Source organism: Callithrix jacchus, chromosome 9 (genome assembly GCF_049354715.1).
Source record: "Callithrix jacchus isolate 240 chromosome 9, calJac240_pri, whole genome shotgun sequence".
In the NCBI taxonomy this organism is placed as follows: domain Eukaryota; kingdom Metazoa; phylum Chordata; class Mammalia; order Primates; family Cebidae; genus Callithrix; species Callithrix jacchus.
Window position 1 is genome coordinate 67,778,976 of NC_133510.1, and position 18,891 is coordinate 67,797,866.

At 38.9% G+C, this 18,891-nt stretch overlaps 1 protein-coding gene across 7 annotated transcripts in view; it reads right to left on the minus strand.

Moving 5' to 3' along the window:
• SCN8A (sodium voltage-gated channel alpha subunit 8) overlaps positions 1-18,891 on the minus strand; it is a 200,409-nt gene that overhangs the window by 110,902 nt on the left and 70,616 nt on the right. For all 7 annotated transcript variants that reach the window (XM_054238528.2, XM_054238524.2, XM_054238527.2 and 4 more), the window contains one exon: positions 1,810-1,929. In XM_054238528.2, the coding sequence (XP_054094503.1) occupies positions 1,810-1,929 (120 nt within the window). The remainder of the gene's footprint in view (positions 1-1,809; positions 1,930-18,891) is intronic.

Below are 18,891 nucleotides of genomic sequence, written 5' to 3' on the forward strand. Positions count from 1 at the left end.
ATCACTGTTCTACTCCTTTTGGATGAAACATGTTCCCCTCTAACCACTTTTCAGCTCAACTATGGACTAAGCCTCTAACAATTTCTGCACTTAGTACAATACCTTTGTAGTTTCTCAACCAAAGTTGTCAGATAACAAAATCAAGTAAATCGATATAACTAGGTATTCATTCATTAGTAAGGTAATTATCTTACATAGCTATGTATTTGAAACTTTACATGCAATGGTTCACTTTTTTCCACAGTTGTTGTTCTTTTTTAAGAGACAAGGTCTCGCTATGTTGCCCACGCTGTTCTTGAACCCCTAGGCTAAAGTGATCCTACCTCCTGAGCCTTCTAAAGTACTGGGATTACTGGCCTGAACCTCCACACCCAGCCTTCCCTAGTACTTCTAAAGGGATTGTCTTTAGGGGCAAGGCATTAGCCAGTATAGCCCATATGTGTAGAATATGTCCAATATGGGAAACCAACTGTGGGGTGTTAAGTAAAGATTTCAAGGACAGCTTTCAAGCACACTTCCGAAGATTAGGTAATAAAGCAAAATCCATTCTGAAAGTGTCAAGGAATGTTTATGGATAGCAAACCATACTACCATTTCAGTTCCATCCAGAATTTTTCTCTTTCTGATCTTGTCTGAGAAAAATTAAACTATTTTAGGTCAGCACAAGTTACTCAAACTCTCTCATTTAACAAGCCTAGGGGCCATATCCCACTTGCCATTTATTCACAGTCTCTTGTTAATGACATTCGCTATCTTTATTCTACCAGTGGAATTTTAAAAAGAGAAAATATTTCTTATAGCTGGACTTTTTTTTCCCTTCATTACAGCTGGATATGTCTTCATGCTTTTTAGAACCAGAAGAGAAAAAACACTCCATCTTCTGATCCAACAGAAAAGAAGAAGTCGATTGTGAATGATTTATTTCCTTATAAACCTTAAGGTTTCAGAATTGTGTTGTCTACAAACTACAGATTTCACAACCACGTTGCTAAATTCTTAAGAGTAAATAATATGTGGCAAAAGCTTACTAAACCAAATCACCAATTTGCCACTGCTGGTTCCCTCACCCTACTTGGGAGGATACAATAATCTTTGATGAATGGGACTACATGCTGTTAAATACCACCCAACCATGGAAGTTCAAAGTCACTCTGCAACATCACTAAATCCATCAAATAATTTTTCATTTGCCACACACTCTCTCCTATGTTAATAAGGTGTAAATCAGGCCACTTGAATAAACTGGCATTCTTCTATTTAAGGCAAGTAAAAATATCAGAAAAAAATTCCTGTTTATCCTACAATCTGCATCTAAACTTTTATAACAAGGAGAAGTTTATTTCCTCTGAGAACTATCTCACTTCCCAACGCTCACTGCTCAAAAAATTTTTTAAAATTCAAAGCTGATTTCTATAGCATTCATCCAACCATTTGTAACTTAAGAAGTGCTTTCAGAAAACTCTAACATCGGCTTTTAATATATTAAGCTGAATAGCTGATCATGGAATGAAATCACTGAAGTTTGAACAGTAAATGAAGTTGACTTCAACAAAGTTTATCTTAATTTGTCCGGCACAATGATACCAACTAAATTTCAGATTCCCACAATATCATCCTAAGAAAAAATAATAATTTGCTGAAGCTCAGTGTGGGATGTGGCAGGAGTTTACTCTTAAACTTCTGACCGATGGGCTAGTTAACTACACTATCAGTACAAAACTTAACATATCATCCAGTTGTCAAATACTGGGAAGGTAAACAAGCAACCAAGCAATTGCTGCACTCACTCCACATTTGCAGAAAAGGATATGAATGTATCAAAATTTTAATAGCTATTCTTCTTATCAGGTTAAAAGGACTTAAAATATACAAGGCAGGCGTGGCACTAAATCTGAAGAGAGTTTTCCCTCTGTTTAATACTACAAAGGTCTGTGGAGAAAAAAAGAGAGAGAGAAATTATTAAAGCATGGGTATGAGTCACCACATGAAACAATGATTTCTAGGTAAGGAATAAATAAACTCAAAAGTGCTTAATAATTTTTACTTCCCAACTTGGTTTTTAAACAAGCAACGTTAACACAATGTATCTCCCTTTGCCCCACACCTCCCTCCCCTGCCCTGCCCAGATTATATTACAAAAAGATGGCACAACCTTGGCAGTTTTACAGAATAAACTTGTTTCTTTTAGAAACAGGCCATTTGAATCATAACTAAGCTTTTATGCCAGCTCTGTGCAAGATACTGAAGTTCACTAATTTAGGATTCTTTCACTCAACAAATACTGACTGAACACCTACTATGTGCCAGACAATGTTCTAGGTGCTTGGGAACTGTCAGTGAACAAGCTAGTCCTGGCTCAAAAAGTTTATATTCTAGTAGAGAAGACAGACAATAAATAAAAACTGTAATAAATGAGTAAAATATAGGCTGTGCTACACAGATGATGATACGTGCTATAAGAAAAGGAGGAAGAACAGGGAGAGGACGATCAAGAATGCTGGAGCCAGGGGACGGGTGAATGAAGAGGGAACAGTTTTAAAGGAGGTGGTCAGGATAAGCCTATTGAGAAGAGAGATTTCAGCAAAGACTAGAAGGAAGCGAGAAATGTTCTTCATTCAATCAATATTTACTTACCAATATTCAATCTTCTTCATTCAATCAATTTTTACTAACCAACATTCAATCTGCTTTATCTGGCTTTCAAGAGCCCCCAATATCAGCCTTGCCAAAATAATTACATCATATTTCCCAGCATGAATTTTCCTATCAGCCAAACTAGCTCATGCCCTCAAAACAGGATCTAGTAATTCATAACATTGGCCTTTGTTTATATTGCTCATTCTACCCAGAATGCCCTGCCTCCTGAATTCAATTCGATTCAAATATTTTTGAGCATCTATTCTGTGCCAAGCATTGTGCTAAGCTCCAGGACACAACACTGAATAAAACTGTGCTTTTGAGGAAGACACATATGTGAGCTAGTAATTATGATGCAGGGTAAGTACAAAGTTCAATAACAAAAATATGCATAATATATGAGAGGCAGCAGGAGAGAGAGATTTTTTTCCCCTTGGCTGGGAAATAAAAAAAAGAGAGTGAGCTGGGAAGTTCACAAAGGAAGGTAACTAATATTTGGAAGGGACTTTAAAAGATAACAAGAATTAAGAAAAATTAATTGGGCAGATATAGGGGTAAGGGATGGAGAGGTAAGGGAACAAAAATCACATGTATGAGAGCACAGTAGCTGTCCAGGTCTGGTGGCTCATGCCTGTAATCCCAGGACTTTGGGAGGCCAAGGCAGACGGATCACCTGAGGTTGGGAGTTCAAGACCAGCCCGACCAACAGGAAGAAGCCCTATCTCTACTAAAAATACAAAATTAGCCAGGCGTGGTGGCACATCCCTGCAATCCCAATCCCAGCTACTTGGGAGGCTAAGGCAGGAGAATGGCTTCAACCTGGGAGGCAGAGGTTGTAGTGAACCGAGATCATGCCATTGCACTCCAGCCTGGGCAACAAGAATAAGACCCCATCTCAAAAAGAAAAGAAAGCATAGGAGCATGTAGCTGCAGGGTTTTTTTTTTTTCCAGAGAATTGACCAGTAATTCAGTGTTGATGGAGAATAAAATAGGGAAGAGGGAGAGCAGACTATGAAGCTGAGAGATGCAAGAGCCTACTAGACTGCAAGCTCCAAAGGAGACAGTCCAGTGGCAAATACACAGTCCTAACATCTTGCTGCGTGAGTTTGCAAATGGCCAAATGCTAGTCATTTTAAGTAGTTTTTTATTTTTTAATTTTGGAGCAATGCATGATCATAACTTTTTTAAAGAAAAAAGGAGCATAAGACCAAGTTCCATCTCATTACCCAATGATAACCTTTGATGCCAGTTTTTTTGTATATCCTTCTAAAAATTTTCTGCGTAAATAAAAGCATACATCTATATCTTTAAAAAGTCTCTCTCTCACATGTAATTGTTCCATAAATATTCTTCTGCATCTTGTATTAAAAAATGAACCCCACAAAGAAGAGCCCAGGACCAGATGGTTCTGCTGATGAATGCTACCAAATGTTTAAAGAATTAAACAAACTCTCCCACAAAATAGAAGAGAATAGAACATTTCTAAACTCATTTTAAAGGTCAGTATTACCTTGATATGAAACCAAAGGCATCATAAGAAAACTCTATACTAACATCCCTTATGAATATAGACCCAGAAAGCCTCAACAAAAATGCCAACAAACCAAATCCAGTAGCATATAAAAAGGGTTACACACCATGGCCAAGTAGGATTTATCCCAGAAATGCAAAGATAGTTTAAGCATTTAGAAATCAGGCGACGTAATGCAACATATTAATAAAGGAGAAAGATCACATGACCATCTTAATAGATGCAGAAAAAGCATTTGACAAAATTCAACACCTTTCATAATAAAAGTACTCAACAAACTAGCAATTAAGATCTTTCTTAACCTGATAAAGGTCATTTATAAAAAGTCCCCACTTTTTTTTTTAACCTCCATCTCCAACAATTAGGCTTTTAGTTTTCTGAGGGCAGAAACTAATCTTATGCTTCCATCCATAGTTCCAAAACAATGATCAGTTCATGTACTCCCAATACACAGTTATTAGTGGATGTTTTTTAAAGTTCTCTTCTTATCTTCTATTCTTTCCTTTCCTAATCTACCAGAGTCAGGTCATTCTCTTCCCAATGGAAAAGCAGAACTAGTATTGAGCTAGATACATTCTAGAAACACCCATTCCACCATCCCTTGTGTTTGCTATTGTACTGCAGTGAATTTTCCTGTATTGGAGTATACTGGTTCTGGTGGAGTATGCTACAGAAAAAGCCTAATCCTAAAAGCAAGAGGAAGCAGGAGACCCAGGGTTCACCTGAAACACATCAATGGCTGAGCTATGGCTCTTCCATATCTTGGCTTCTCAAAGAAACAAATAGCCTAGGGCTTCCCCCAAACCCCTTCTCTGAAGTACTTGTACCCCTCTGTGTTTCTATAGCAACTCCCTCTATGAAAATAGTCCTTTAAATAACCTCCTCATTCAACCTCATAAGATTCCCATGAAGTATGGGCGAAGGAGGAATTACTGTCCCCTATACATTTTACAAAAGCTCAGGAGAGGAACACCACCTATCAAAGGGTACGCAGCAAAGAGCAGCATGTTATGCCAAGCTTGGATCCTCTCAACAGCATCTACTGTGCCAAATTGGGAGGTGATTTAGTGGCAACATGGCAGAGAATGAAGCTGGTGTGGGGAATGAATTCTCTGGGGAAAGAGAAATATCAGTCCCCAGGGGATACATAGGGCAGCTAAGCAACAATGAAAGAAGCACTGGCCCATGCTCCAAGACCTAAAAACCACCAGAACAGGCCTTTACAAAATCACCTACAAAACCTCTCTTTAGGAGACAGGCAACAGAATTTTTATTTTTGTATTTTTAGTTTTAATTTTTGAGATAGAGTTTCGCTTTTGTTATCCAGGCTGGAGTGCAATAGCGTGATATCAGCTCACTGCAACCTCTGCCTTCCAGGTTCAAGCAATTCTCCTCCCCAGTAGCTGGGATTACAGGCGCCCACCACCATGCCTGGCTATTTTTTTTGTATTTTTAGTAGAGACAGGGTTTCACCGTGTTGGCCAGGCTGGTCTTGAACTCCTGACCTCAAATTAAACACCGCCTTGGCCTCCCAAAGTGCTGGGATTACAGGCCTGAGGCATCCAGCCTGGCAGGATTTTTAAAAGTAATGTACTCTATACTTTCCATTTCTCTTGTCTCTTGGTTTGGTCGTGATGAAAATATAGGTCTAGAGGTAGCATGGAGGGTATTTCCTATCACTGAATCAGTGCCTGCAGTGCCTGGCATACAGCAGGTGCTTAATAATGTCTCTTGATTGGTTTATGAACAAATGCTTATGTTGTTTTAGGTGAGGGAAAAGGAGAAGAAGAAAAACAAAAAGAAGCCATTAGGAAATGGAAACTGTTACACCTTGGTGGAAGCAAAATTAGGAGGTAGTAGGATTCTGAATTAGGATCAGTCATGAGTTGTCAAGTGGGAGACTGATGATTCTGGGGGATATACTAAGCATCTTTAGTGAATTCTAAAACTATGATTTTGTAAGCAGAGGCTTTACTAAGGACATTTAATGTGTGAAATAGAAATTTCCTAATTAATTTGGGTGCTGAATGCTGCACTTAGAATAAAATTCATTTACCATCACCCCTTTCTAAATATTTACATCTTATATCTTCATCAAATATAAAAGCAGTTCTTGCCCGGGCACAGTGGCTCATGCCTGTAATCCCAAAACTTTGGGAGTTCGAGGTGGGTGGATCATGAGGTCAGGAGTTCGAGACTAGCCCAGCCAATATGGTGAAACCCCATCTCTACTAAAAATGCAGAAAATTAGCCAAGCATGGTGGTGGATGCCTGTAATCCCAGCTACTTGGGAGGCTGAGGCAGGAGAATCACTTGAACCCAGAAGGTGGAGGTGGCAGTGAGCCAAGATAGTACCATTGCACTCCAGCCTGGGCAACACAGCAAGACTCTGTCTCAAAAAAAAAGAAAAAGAAAAAGGAAAACAGTTCTTTTCTTCTATTCAAAGAAAAATAAATGTCTGGTACACACTAAACTCATGAAATGAAGGTAAATCTCCCATACTTTAGTAGGAAATTATATTACAATAAAATGTTTTATTCTAGAAATAATTAGCTTTACAGATAATTTACAAGCATAAATGGATCTTTTTTGAAAAGCAAGAGAGTCTTTGGACCAACACAAGTACTCAAAGCTTAGAAATGTTCCTTTTAATACTGGGGCTTGCAGTGGTTGCCTGAGAGAGAGATAAGTAATATACCTGGCACCAGCAAGCTTTTTCCGAAAAGGTGCAGGTAGTCAATACTGCAGGCTTTGTAGGCCATACAGTGTCTGTTAAAATAACTTATCCCTGTAACTGTGGTGCAAAAGTAGCCATAGGAAACATGCAACCCAACAAGAGTGGCTGTGTTTCAATAAAACTTTATGGACACGGATATTTAAATTTCATATCATTTTCACATATCTAACCATTTAAGAATGTAAACTAGTCTTAGTTTGTGGGCCATATAAAAACAGATGGCAAAGCTGATCTGGCCTAAGAGATACACTAATATTAGTTCCTAAGGCCAGACTAACTGCACAAGAATCATCTGAGTGGCTTTTTGTCTTATTTTTTATTTTTATTTTTTTGCAGAGACAGGGCCTCGCTATATTGTCCAGGCTAGTCTCGAACTCCTGGCCTCAAGCAATCCTCCTGCCTTGGCCTCCTAAAGTGCTGGGATTATAGGTGTGAGACACTGCACCTGGGCTGAGTAGCTTTTTAAAAAACACAGATTCATAAATCCCATTTCCAGAGGTTCCATTAAATAAGGGTGCAGAGGAATCCAGGAAATCTGTGCTCACCAGATCTGGGGAACCACTAGATCATCTCTCAGGTCATGTGCTAAAACATTTGGGTTCTCCTTCTTCACCTGCCTCTACCTAACTGTATGCCCTGGCTGAGCCACTGCATGCCTCTAAATCTCTTTTTTTTTTTTTTTCAACTATTTGAGGGCACTAATCTGTCAGATCTCATTTTCCTTGTCTTTAAAATAATAAAGAAGGCTGCCTGATGAGCATGCCCAGGTCCTTTCCAGCACTGATATCTGTAATTCTACGATTTAGAAAATTCACAGAGCATCCAGGATTAAGTGCAACAAAGCAGCAAACCATAGATTTGAGAGAAAAGCCTATTATTATTTATTCTTTCACATTTTATCCTTGTAGAACTCTCCTGAATTAGTTATTTTGCTTCCTTATATTGAAGTCTATCAAGATCAGGGTCAACAGTGCTTGATAGTACCATACTTATGTCAGCAGGGGGGAGCATAGAGCAGTGCCAAGGCAGAACTGCATCACCCAATGCTTTTCCCTGCACTGTTTCCCCCCCTACTTTTATCCCCTGTTCTCAGGAGAACAGTGAACATGGGAGAATGAAAAGGAATGACTGGTGATGGGTTGACTTTGAGATGTACATATACATATGTTTCACATGGCTGATAAAACCTTTGTAATCGTTGTTAAACTGCTGGTGGGAATCCAGAAAAGGATATTTGTCATCTCTTGTTCAACACTATGCTCTAACACCAGATCCTTCAAAACCCAGATGTAGTGGAAAGGACAGCAAGCTTTGGATTTTCACAAGAATACTTCTTAGACAACAATTGCTTGGTGCCCATGAAGTCCAATAATATTTTACCTAATCTGTATTAAATTAGATCTTTGTGAAGTAAATGAGTTAAAAGGGAAATTGAAATTGGATTGCGGTTACTGCCCAAGGGGAAATATCGGTTTACAGCAACAGCCACAGAATGTGTTTCAGCACAAGGCCCATTAAGAGCAGGAGAACAGTTCTTAACGAGTTATGGCTGGAGTATTAATAAATGTGTTGTACTGGCATAAAATGAGCCTTCTGAAAAGCACAAGCTTTTCATTTCTAATTAGCAACGTGGGGCCTTGGAGCACACAAAGTAGGAGCATTGCCATTGTTAAGTCAGGGTAAGATGTCTTCTCTTTGGGGCCCACTATTAGGGGAAGAAACACTGTGCAAGGCCAGGTAAAGCACGTTCACATATATAACAAACAAATCCTAGCATACTACTGCAAATGCAAAAAAATAAACATACACAGCCATCACAATACTGCAGTACAGCCAGTTTATTAGCATGTCCCCACCCCATCCCAAGACTGAAATAATTTTAGCCACATAAAAAGTATAAATTTTAAAAATAGATTGGATTTACATCTGTAATCTCAGCACTCTTGGAGGCCAAGATGGGAAGATTGAGCCCAGGAGTTCGAGGCCAGCCTGGGCAAATAGCAAAACTCCATTTCTACAAAAAAAAAAAAAAATTCGCTGGGAGTGGTGGCATGTGCCTGCAGACCCAGCTTACTCCGGAGGCTGAGGTGGGATGATCATTTGAGCCTGCAATGAGCTGTGATCATGCCTCTGCTCTCCAGCCTGGGCAACAGAGCAAGACCCTATCTCAATAATATAAAATAAAACAATAAAGGATGCATACACATGAAAGACTTTATATAGAAGAGTACTCAAGGCAGGGGTGGAGCGTATCATAGAAGAGAAAGCTTCTTAGAGAAATATTTATTGTCCAGCCCCTGGTTTGCTGTGAAACACATAGCCCAGGAGAGCAGCTCTTCACTCAACCAATTCTCCCTGTCCTGAGAGGTCACCATCTCAATTAGGGCAAAGGCAACCTGCAGGTATCTGATGAGCTTCTGGTTATAATGAACACCTAGGGGCTCAGAATTTAGCTAATCAACAAGAGGGCAGTTGGGAACCTTTGAGTCTATCTGACTATAACTATTATTGGCACTGACTTATGACTGTCCCTAGATCTTAACTGTTTTGATCTTTGGAACTAACTGTCCTCTTATTTTTAGCCAAGTTCTCTGGCCTTAAATTCTTGCCTGCCTAAACAAAATATACACACTTTTTCCTCCAGACTTATGCGCCTGTTCTTAACTAGGCAACTGGCCAGTTGTTATTAATCAACAGCTATTTGGCATTCTATCTGAGTATGAATATAGCCAATATACCAAGCAACAAATAAGTGTCTTTTCAAAATTTCCCTGTTTTAATAAAGGAAAATATAATGCAGAATCTAAACAGATTCTACATCAGGCTAGGAAGCTGTTTAGAAACAAATGACCTGTTATGTAAAAATGACTACACCATGTTGAAAAGAATCCTGATGTCTTTCTTATGCTAATCTGCCTAGTGAATTCCTCAAGTAAAATTATAATATAGGTTATATTATATAGCCCCAGTGTGTCCCAGGAAAGGCTCCAGCAAAGGCATAACTAGGCTGAATTTCCAGAGTACTTGTCTCCTAGTAATATCCAGCTGCCCTTAGAAATACTGAACCAGGCAGGGCTGGGTGGCTCACACCTGAAATGCCAGCACTTTGGAAGGCTGAGGTGGGCGGATCACGAGGTCAGGAGATCAAGACCATCCTGGCTAACATGGTGAAACCCCGTATCTACTAAAAATACAAAAAATTAGCCAGGCACGGGGGCATGCGCCTGTTAATTCCAGCTACTCGAGAGCCTGAGGCAGGAGAATCCCTTGAACCTGCGAGGCAGAAGTTGCAGTGAACCAAGATTGTGCCACTGCACTCCAGCCTGGGTGACAGAGCGAGACTCTGTCTCAAAAAAGAAGAAGAAGAAGAAAAAAATACTGAACCAAAGCAGGATATAAAGACACCAGCAAAATTTTTTCCCTAGGCATTTACTTCTGTTTGAGCTGCATGACTATTTAGAACCATCATCTTCCACGCCTCTATTATGCTATACTGAGAACTGAGCAAAAGAGACCTCTAAATCCCATATTTTAAAAATTCCTTTTTAGGGACTGATAATTTTACCTATGAGTGTATTTGAAGAAATAATAACATTCAGTGTTCATTAAGCATTTACTATGTGGCAGGCACCCTACTAAGATACTTTAAATAACTCACAACTACTCTATGAGGTAGGTACTATTTTATAGATGATAAATTAAGGCAGGAGATTAAGTAACTTGCCCAAGACAACACAGCTATTACATGGTGAAATTTAGCATTGAACTGAGGCAATCTAAATACAAATCCTATACTCTTAATTATCATGTCATACCGCAATTTTAAAAAACTTTGAAACTATTACTCTCTTAGTTTCATAAACAAGAAACCAAGCACAGAATGCCCTGCCTAAACTAAAGTCACAGCACTAGTGAGCAGGAGAAGGAGAGTTACCAGGGACCAGATCTCCTGGCTTCTAGTTCCAAACTCTTTTTACCAGACTAGTTGGACCAGATCATCTGGTCCAATCCTCAGATCAATGAATGAATCTCCTCTACTTAATAACTTTAACTGTTGCCTAAAAGGAACCCCCCGCGTGTGCTTCAGAGATCACAGCAGCTGTTTATGGTCTTTTCCCCAAGTTTAGTTTGATGAAGATAAGGCTAGCACATCTGTCAGTGGCTTTACAGTTTTCCAGGTGCTTCTGCATACCCTTCTTCATTTGGTTTGACCTTGTAACCCCATGCTCTCCAACCATTTGGAGTGGCTGCCACCCTTCCTGCTCACATTCTGGTCACAGAAAGCCATACCTGGCAGAACAGCAGCACTGTGCACCTGCTTCAATGCTGAGCCAGCACAATGCTGCTCCCCAGGGCAGGGCATGTCTGACACTCCTCCATGGCCATTCTTCCCTGTTGTCCTTCAGTATAAATTTGACTTTGATCCCCTTCTCCTTTAACCTCTTACGGTATATGGACTACAGTTGCTCTAAGCAAGAGCAAAATGCAGGCTTATTATGTAAAGCATATCAACCACTCTATTTACTGAATTCATATTCTAGAATCTGTTCTCACTCTCCTCTCTCTTAGAAAGCAGCAAAGCAGAGTGACTTACAGGCTTTGAGGCCAGAAAGACCTGGATTCAATACCCAGCTCTGTTGCTTATTAGCTGTCATGATCTCAGGCAACTTATGTTAAGGCTGCTAAGGCTCAGTTTTCTTATTGATAAAGCGGTGTCAACAATCACTATTCCAATTTTATCAGGTTGTTATAAAGATTAAATGAAAGGTCACAAGGAGTCCTTTACACAGTGGTTAGTATAGAACAGGCACTCATTAAATGTGATTAGATGTTGCCACTGCTATCACACACTACTGCCACTCCCTCAACTCTTTGGCTCCAAACATAGGCTGGTCATTAGAAGATGAGAAAGGGCTAACTTGGCACAAACCAGCAGGACACTTGTGCACAAATTAGAGCAAGAATCCAGAGCAGGGCTGCACTGGTTCAAAATGGGTCCCAGAGGTTATTTCCGACCTGGGAACTCTGAAAGTGAGAGAAAACAAAACCCCTTAGTATGCACTTATTGGCTCCAACTTCCCTTTAGGCTTTATCTCCTGTCTTACCAAACCACACTTTACATGCTTCAGTCACACCTACACTCACTATTTTAAACGGTTCAACTTGTGTTACATCTCTCGGCCTTTATATGCACTGTTCCTCACACCTGTACTACTCTCTCATCTCTTCTCTGACAGGTGATTTTTTTAAACCATACTTTAATACTTAAAGGTCCAGGTCAAAGATCATATCCTCTATGAAGACAGCCCCATTCAACTCTCTTCAATAGAATTATCCTTCCCTCCTGTGTGTCCCTATAACACTGTACTTACTTCTATTAGAGTAGCTAACATAGAATATTGTTATTGAGGTTTACATACCAGTATCTTTCACTGGACCCTGAGATCTGTGAAAAGGAGGGGTTTATCTTCCATCTACTATGATTTTTCTCAGCTTAGCAAGCACAGTACATAACGTGACACCTATCTGGCACAAGGTAGACAGTTCATACATGTTTGCTAAATGTACAAATGAATCTCTTTTTTCATAGACATAAAGAAATACTACAGCTAAAATCACCTAACCTTTAACTATATCCAACTTTCTCCTGGGTGCCCAGTTGAAACTATACGGCTACCTTTTTTTTTTTAACCCCTTAGCTTATCTACCCATAAAAATTCACTAATTTTAGTTTGAAAAGTCTTCTCACCTTTTCCATGTGTCAGATACTGTGCTGAAGATATGGTATGAAACAAACGAACTAAACATAACAACATACAGTTGTTCCTCAGTATCCATGGGGGATTGGTCCCAGGACTGCCCAGGGATACCAAAATCCACTAATGCTCAATCCCGAAACAAGATGATGTTTCATTTGCGCATAACCTATGCACATTCCCCAGTAAATTTTAAATCATCTTGAGATTACTTATAATGCTTAATACAATGTAAATGCTATGTAAATAGTTATACTATATTGTTTGGGGAATAATTACAAGAAAAAAAGTCTGTATATGTTCAGTACAGATGTGCTTTTTTCCCCCAAATATTTTCAGTTGGTTGAATTCATAAATGTGGACCCATGTGTATGGAAGGCTGACTATACTAACTTCATATTGAGGCAATGCAAAATGTTAGAATTCTCTAAAAGTGATAGGAAACCATATCAAAATATCATTCTGCAATATGCTCTACATAGACATCAGAGTATGGAATAAAGACCATGAAGGTGAAATTCACAGATCCCTGGAACAGAAACCTGACTCTACCACATACTAGTTGAGGAAATTTGAGGAAGCAAGTTAATGTTTCTGCAGCCACAAATGCTTCATACTTGGGAAAACATGCAATATTATACTGAGATCTCCCTAATATTGGCAATCCTTAGGGAATGAAGAAAACTGGGGAGTCAAAAATGATTATCTAGAATTTTGATGGTGCCATCAACCAGGAGAGTAGATAAAAGAAGATAAGCAAATTTGAGAAGGAAGGAAATGAGTTCAATTTTGAATATACTGTGCAACCTGTGGGAAATCCAGACACAGATTGGCAAGGTGTTGAATATTTAAGGAACATTCTAGGCTAGGCTAGAGTCAAGAGTCCTCGAACTGAGACTGGATGAGATCATCCAGGGAGAATGTGCCAACTAAGACGAACATGGGCCAAGGACTGAATCTGAGGGAATATCAACATTTTAGGGAAAGGTTGAAAAAATGAAAAAGAAAGAAGGAAGCATTTGAGATAAAAGGAAAATTAAGCCAAGGAAGTCAAGAGATGTAAGAGTCAGGAAATAATAAATGGTGTCAAACACTGCAGAGAGTTAGTGAGTTAAGAATTAAAAAAAATTCTTAGACTTGGCCATTTGCGATGTTATTGGGAAGATCTTATAATATTCATGAAAGGGATAAGGATGCAGTCAGGCTTCAAGGATGGAGGACTGGGTGGGAGATGTGTATGTGGCAAGTAAAGGCTCCTCTTTACAATTTTCAGTGGCATGGGGAGCAATTAGACTAGCTGGGGACCGGAGGTCAAGTGAGGATTCATTAAGATGGAGAGGCTTTGAGTGTGTTTATAGACTATGGGAAAGGAACCTATATGAGAGGAAAGATGGAAAATACAGAAAAGAGAGAGCATAACCAAAGGAGTGAAATTCCAGAGGAGGTAGAAAGGCACCGGTCAAAGACAGGGGCGAGGGATTGGTCTTGAACAGTAGATGGGGCACCCTATCCTCTGAAATCAGAGGAATCTTTTACTCAAACTTAGTTCCATAGGCCAAACTTTCCAGGCTCAACAGTGTCTAGAATAGAAATGTATCTTCAGAGCTTGTATCAAAAATTCTTCTGGGCAATCCTGATCTTAATTTGTGTCAAATAGGGTTATATGTAAAGAAACATTTACAGCTCATTTGCCAATTTGGAAACAATTAGTAAGAGAAGCATCCCTCTGTATAAGAATGACACAGTCTTCTCTCCTTGACTAACAAAGCACTTAAAATATGTTTAATTATTGTCAGAGATTATTGATATCATTATAATCTTGAAACATTCTTTAGCATTTAAATGGCCATTATTACATAGTCCCATTCCACAGGTAAATTTTTATTAAGATAAGATTTCACAACTCACACACTGGAGAAACCAACATAAATGAATTCCTAAAATTACTGATCAGTGGAATTTTATGGCTGAGGTGACTGGCTAATAACACACATCCTAGAATTCAGGTAAAAGCTGTCTTATGTCTATACCCTAGGCGGCTCAGAATTTTGGAATCACAGCTTAGTACTTGCATGAGAACCTAGGACTGGAGGTTCTTTTCTGGAGAAAATGCTGGGTTTCTTTGTAGGCACCCCAATAGCTCACATTGATGCTCAAGTATATTTGATTCCTATCTGTATAAAAATCTGAGAGGGGCAAATTCTCTCAAAACTGGCTCTTTTAAAGATTATAATTTAATACTTGCTGAAGGCCTATTTAAGATAATGAATATTTGAGAGAACATATAAACTTCGAGTCTTCTGGATTCTCCAAGTTTAGTCTCTGTACCAAATTAGAGCACCACAAGCCTCTAAAGGAGCTGGAACATATTATCTTGATTAATGCATGTATCATTATCAGTAATAATTTAATTTTCATATTTGTTTGTTATGTGTTTCTCTAACAAAAAACTAAGTTCCAAGAATGTATATGGCTTGTCTGTTTTGTTGCCAAGAACAAGGAACAGAGGCCAGGGAATACAGAAGACAGTAACAATTTATCAAATTGTCAAATGAATAACTGCATGCTCTACTCCTTCCTTAACCCTCCATAATCTATCATAAATCATATCAATTTACCTCTATAAAAACCGTTGAATTCATCCAATCCCTTTACCACCACTATAACTCATACCCTCATTACTTCACAGCTGATCTGCCTGTTTCAGTTCTCTTTCCCTCCAGCCCACCCTACATATTGTCAACCCATTTACCTCGCTAAGCACAGCTATCATCACGTATCCTTACTCCTATTCAAGAGCCTTTACTAGTTCTCTACTGCTTCTCAAACACCACACCTCTGAGTCTAACATTCTAAGCCCTCCAGGATTTGCTCCAGCTGACCCTCCCCAGCCTCATCTTCCATTGCTCCTCAGTCACTTCCCCACATTCCAACCAAATTAGATGACCTGTTTTTTTCTTTCATGTCTTAGGCCCTACTCTCTGAGCCTCTGTTCATACCATACTCTGTCTAGAGTGTTGGAGTACATTCCTCCTTTCTAAAATCCAAGCCCTAATTCAAATACTACTCTAACTATGAAATTACCCTGGGGCTCCCTCATCAAAAGTAATATCACTATATGCTACCACATTATAAGCTACTTAGGGGTAAAGAATGGACTGTATTAATCTTTGTCTCCCCCAGGAGAACTGAATGTCTAATATACAGGAAGTACTCAAGAAATACTGTTGAATAAATTAATCACATTTTATATGAGACAATCCAGACTAGTACATATTCCACAGATGTTTCTCTCATTTCCTTTATAGTCAATTATTGCCGGGAAGGTAACACAACTGACACAGCCAAGAAAAACAAAACACTTAATAAAGGTGGACATGACAGAAGGACTTAGAATATTCAGGAAATAACATCCTTTGTATAGCACATGCTTGTGACCAATAATCAGGAAGAGATGCCAGCACTAGGTAGAGGCTGTTATCTAATGACCTTTTGTAAAGTCCTTTTTAATTTTAAGGTTCCACAAGAGGGATGACAAGAGTGGGCACTTAACAAGTTATCCGGCCTTCTGACCATCTCTTTAAAACATCAGGGAACCTATTTCCCAATCCACTGCCTCAGCTCCCAAATGAAACCAACTCCTTGGAAAGGAAGAAACAATTGGTAGTCAGTCATTTTTCCCTTAGAGTTTAGTTCATTTCAGAAGACAGAAAAATTTTTCATTAGGAAGAAAATCATGCCACTATTCACATCCATAGCACTTAGAAAAGTACACAGTGTTTTCATATGCATTATCTCATAAGATTAATTAATTCATTCAACAAATATTGACTGTGTGCTTAATACAGGGCAGGTACTGCTCCAGCTGATGATACAAGATAAACAATGAACAAATAAATGTATTACATGCCAGGTGTTAAGTGCTACAGAAAAAAAAATGAAGTGGGTTTGGAATGAATGTTCTGTTTACATAGAGTAGTCCAGAAATGGTCTGTATGGCAACCTGTAAAATAAGTGACGTATTAGCTCTATCATAATCTTAATTTTCTAGATTGGGGGAATTGAGAGCTTAAATGGTTAAATGACATGCCCAAGATCACCTGGAATTAGACAGGGATGGGATCAGAAATAAGATTTCTCAACTTTTGGTCTATTGCCACAGGAACAAAAGAGAAATCTGATTTAGGAATGCTTAATTAAATTCCTTCTCCTCTAGGTAACCATACTTAAAGAGTGGACAAGACCATACACGCCCATCAATGACCCATCCTCCTGAGAAAGGCCCACCTCCCAATGTCTCACAGACATTTCTCTCAATTTGATTTGGCAAATAAAATAACTGAAACATCATTTTGCTTCCTTATATTGTTGGGAAAAAATTTTAACAACAAAATAAACCAAAGTTTTAAAATATGTAGTTTTTATTTAAAACAGAAAGCAGCATCTAGGTTTAGTGTGCAAAAGTAGGAAATACAACTCATCAGCAATTCTTCAAATCACACCTAATAAACAGAAATCCTCCTGTAATGGTCTCTGTGTTGTACACCTGCTGAAAGTGTGTCAGCACTTTTGGCAAGGATTTTCTGCCATGAGCTCACAGAGGACTGCGTGTGATGTGTATGTATCACTTAAGCTGATGGCACTAATATTAGTGAAGTAAGGAAAAAACTGCAAATAATATTGGGAACAGAAGTACCCTCTACATCTAACCTGAGTTAAACCTGAAACCAACTTCTTATCCAGTGTAGGGCCGAAGATCCTAATGTGTTTTAAAAATTCAAAAGGAGGAATCAGTTCTCCAAGTGTAGGAAAATTAAGTTAGGCCACAAAGAAGAGGCCTCTGGGCTGGGCCTGTGTGGGTAGAATATCAAAAGGTAAAACTATAAGACAGAGTACATTCCAACAGGAAGAGAGGGAGACCAGAAGAAGGTGGGTGGATGGAGGGGTCTTCCACACTCAGGAAATGGAAAGTAGTGTGCCACAGCTAACATACAATATGTGACAGGCAAAGGTGTGAAATAAAATTAGAAAGATACAATACAGGTCTAACTCCATTTTACAAATATTGCAGGAAAGGAAATTAAAGTGGTTTGGCCAAGGACAAGCATGAAGCAAAGCTGGATCTAGAACCAAGGTTTTATATTTCCAGTTGGGCACTCTTTCCACTATAGTCAGACACAACATAATAATGTTTTGGTCAACAACATTTGGGATGGTAGTGCCATAAGATGATTATGAGGCTGAAAAATTTTTATTCCTCAATAACCTTGTATTTGTCAAAAAGTTGTAGCTATAGTGCGATGCATTACCTTTCTATGTTTAGCTATGTTTAGATACAGAAATACCATGGTGTTGCAAATGTCTATAGCATTCAATATGGTAACATGCTGTACAGGTTTGTAGCCTGGGAGCAACAGGCTATACCATATAGCCTAGGGTTGCAGAAAGCTACATCATCTAGACCTGTGTAAGTACACTCCATGATGTTCATATAAGGATGAAATGGCCTAATGACTCATTTCTCAGAATGTATTCCCACCATTAAATGACACATGATTGTATACTATCTTACCACAGGTTGGGGTAAAGAATGGACTGTAGGCAGATCGGGGATGGACTATGGCAGATAGGAAATACTCTTCCTTTAACAAGTAACAAGCAGTAGAAAGGTTAGATAAATTGCCTCAAGATCACATGTCCAGTTGAATAACTGGCGGTATTAATAATAAGCTCGACTCAGAGCTCCTCCCCTTGAGAAGATATAATACAGGGGCTAACACAAGTTCTTCCCCCCATAAGCAATACTCTTACCACTGTACTTTTAAGGACCTGTCCTATAAACTACAAGGATTATTAGGGAATAAGTGAAAATAGAGCTTATTTTTCTTTCTATTTGCCTGCCCAGCTTCAGAAAACCTGAGTCAACTGAGGCTGAAAATCAATAAATGAAAAATCAGAAAAATGGAGAACCAGAAATACATTGTAATGAATGAATAGTTAGGAGGCATGAGCTCTGCTCCTGGTTAGACCAACAGTGGTGCGGGCTTTGGACAAAGTACTTCACCTTGTAAAATCCATAAAATGAGGAGGATGAACTAGATGATGTCTAAGGCTATCAAGTTATAATTTTCTATTATTCTTATAATTAGATCTCTCTTGGCAGAAAAAGGTACACCTGAAAAGTTGAAGGTAAACTGAACTTTAGGAAGCATACATCAGTTTTTAATGCA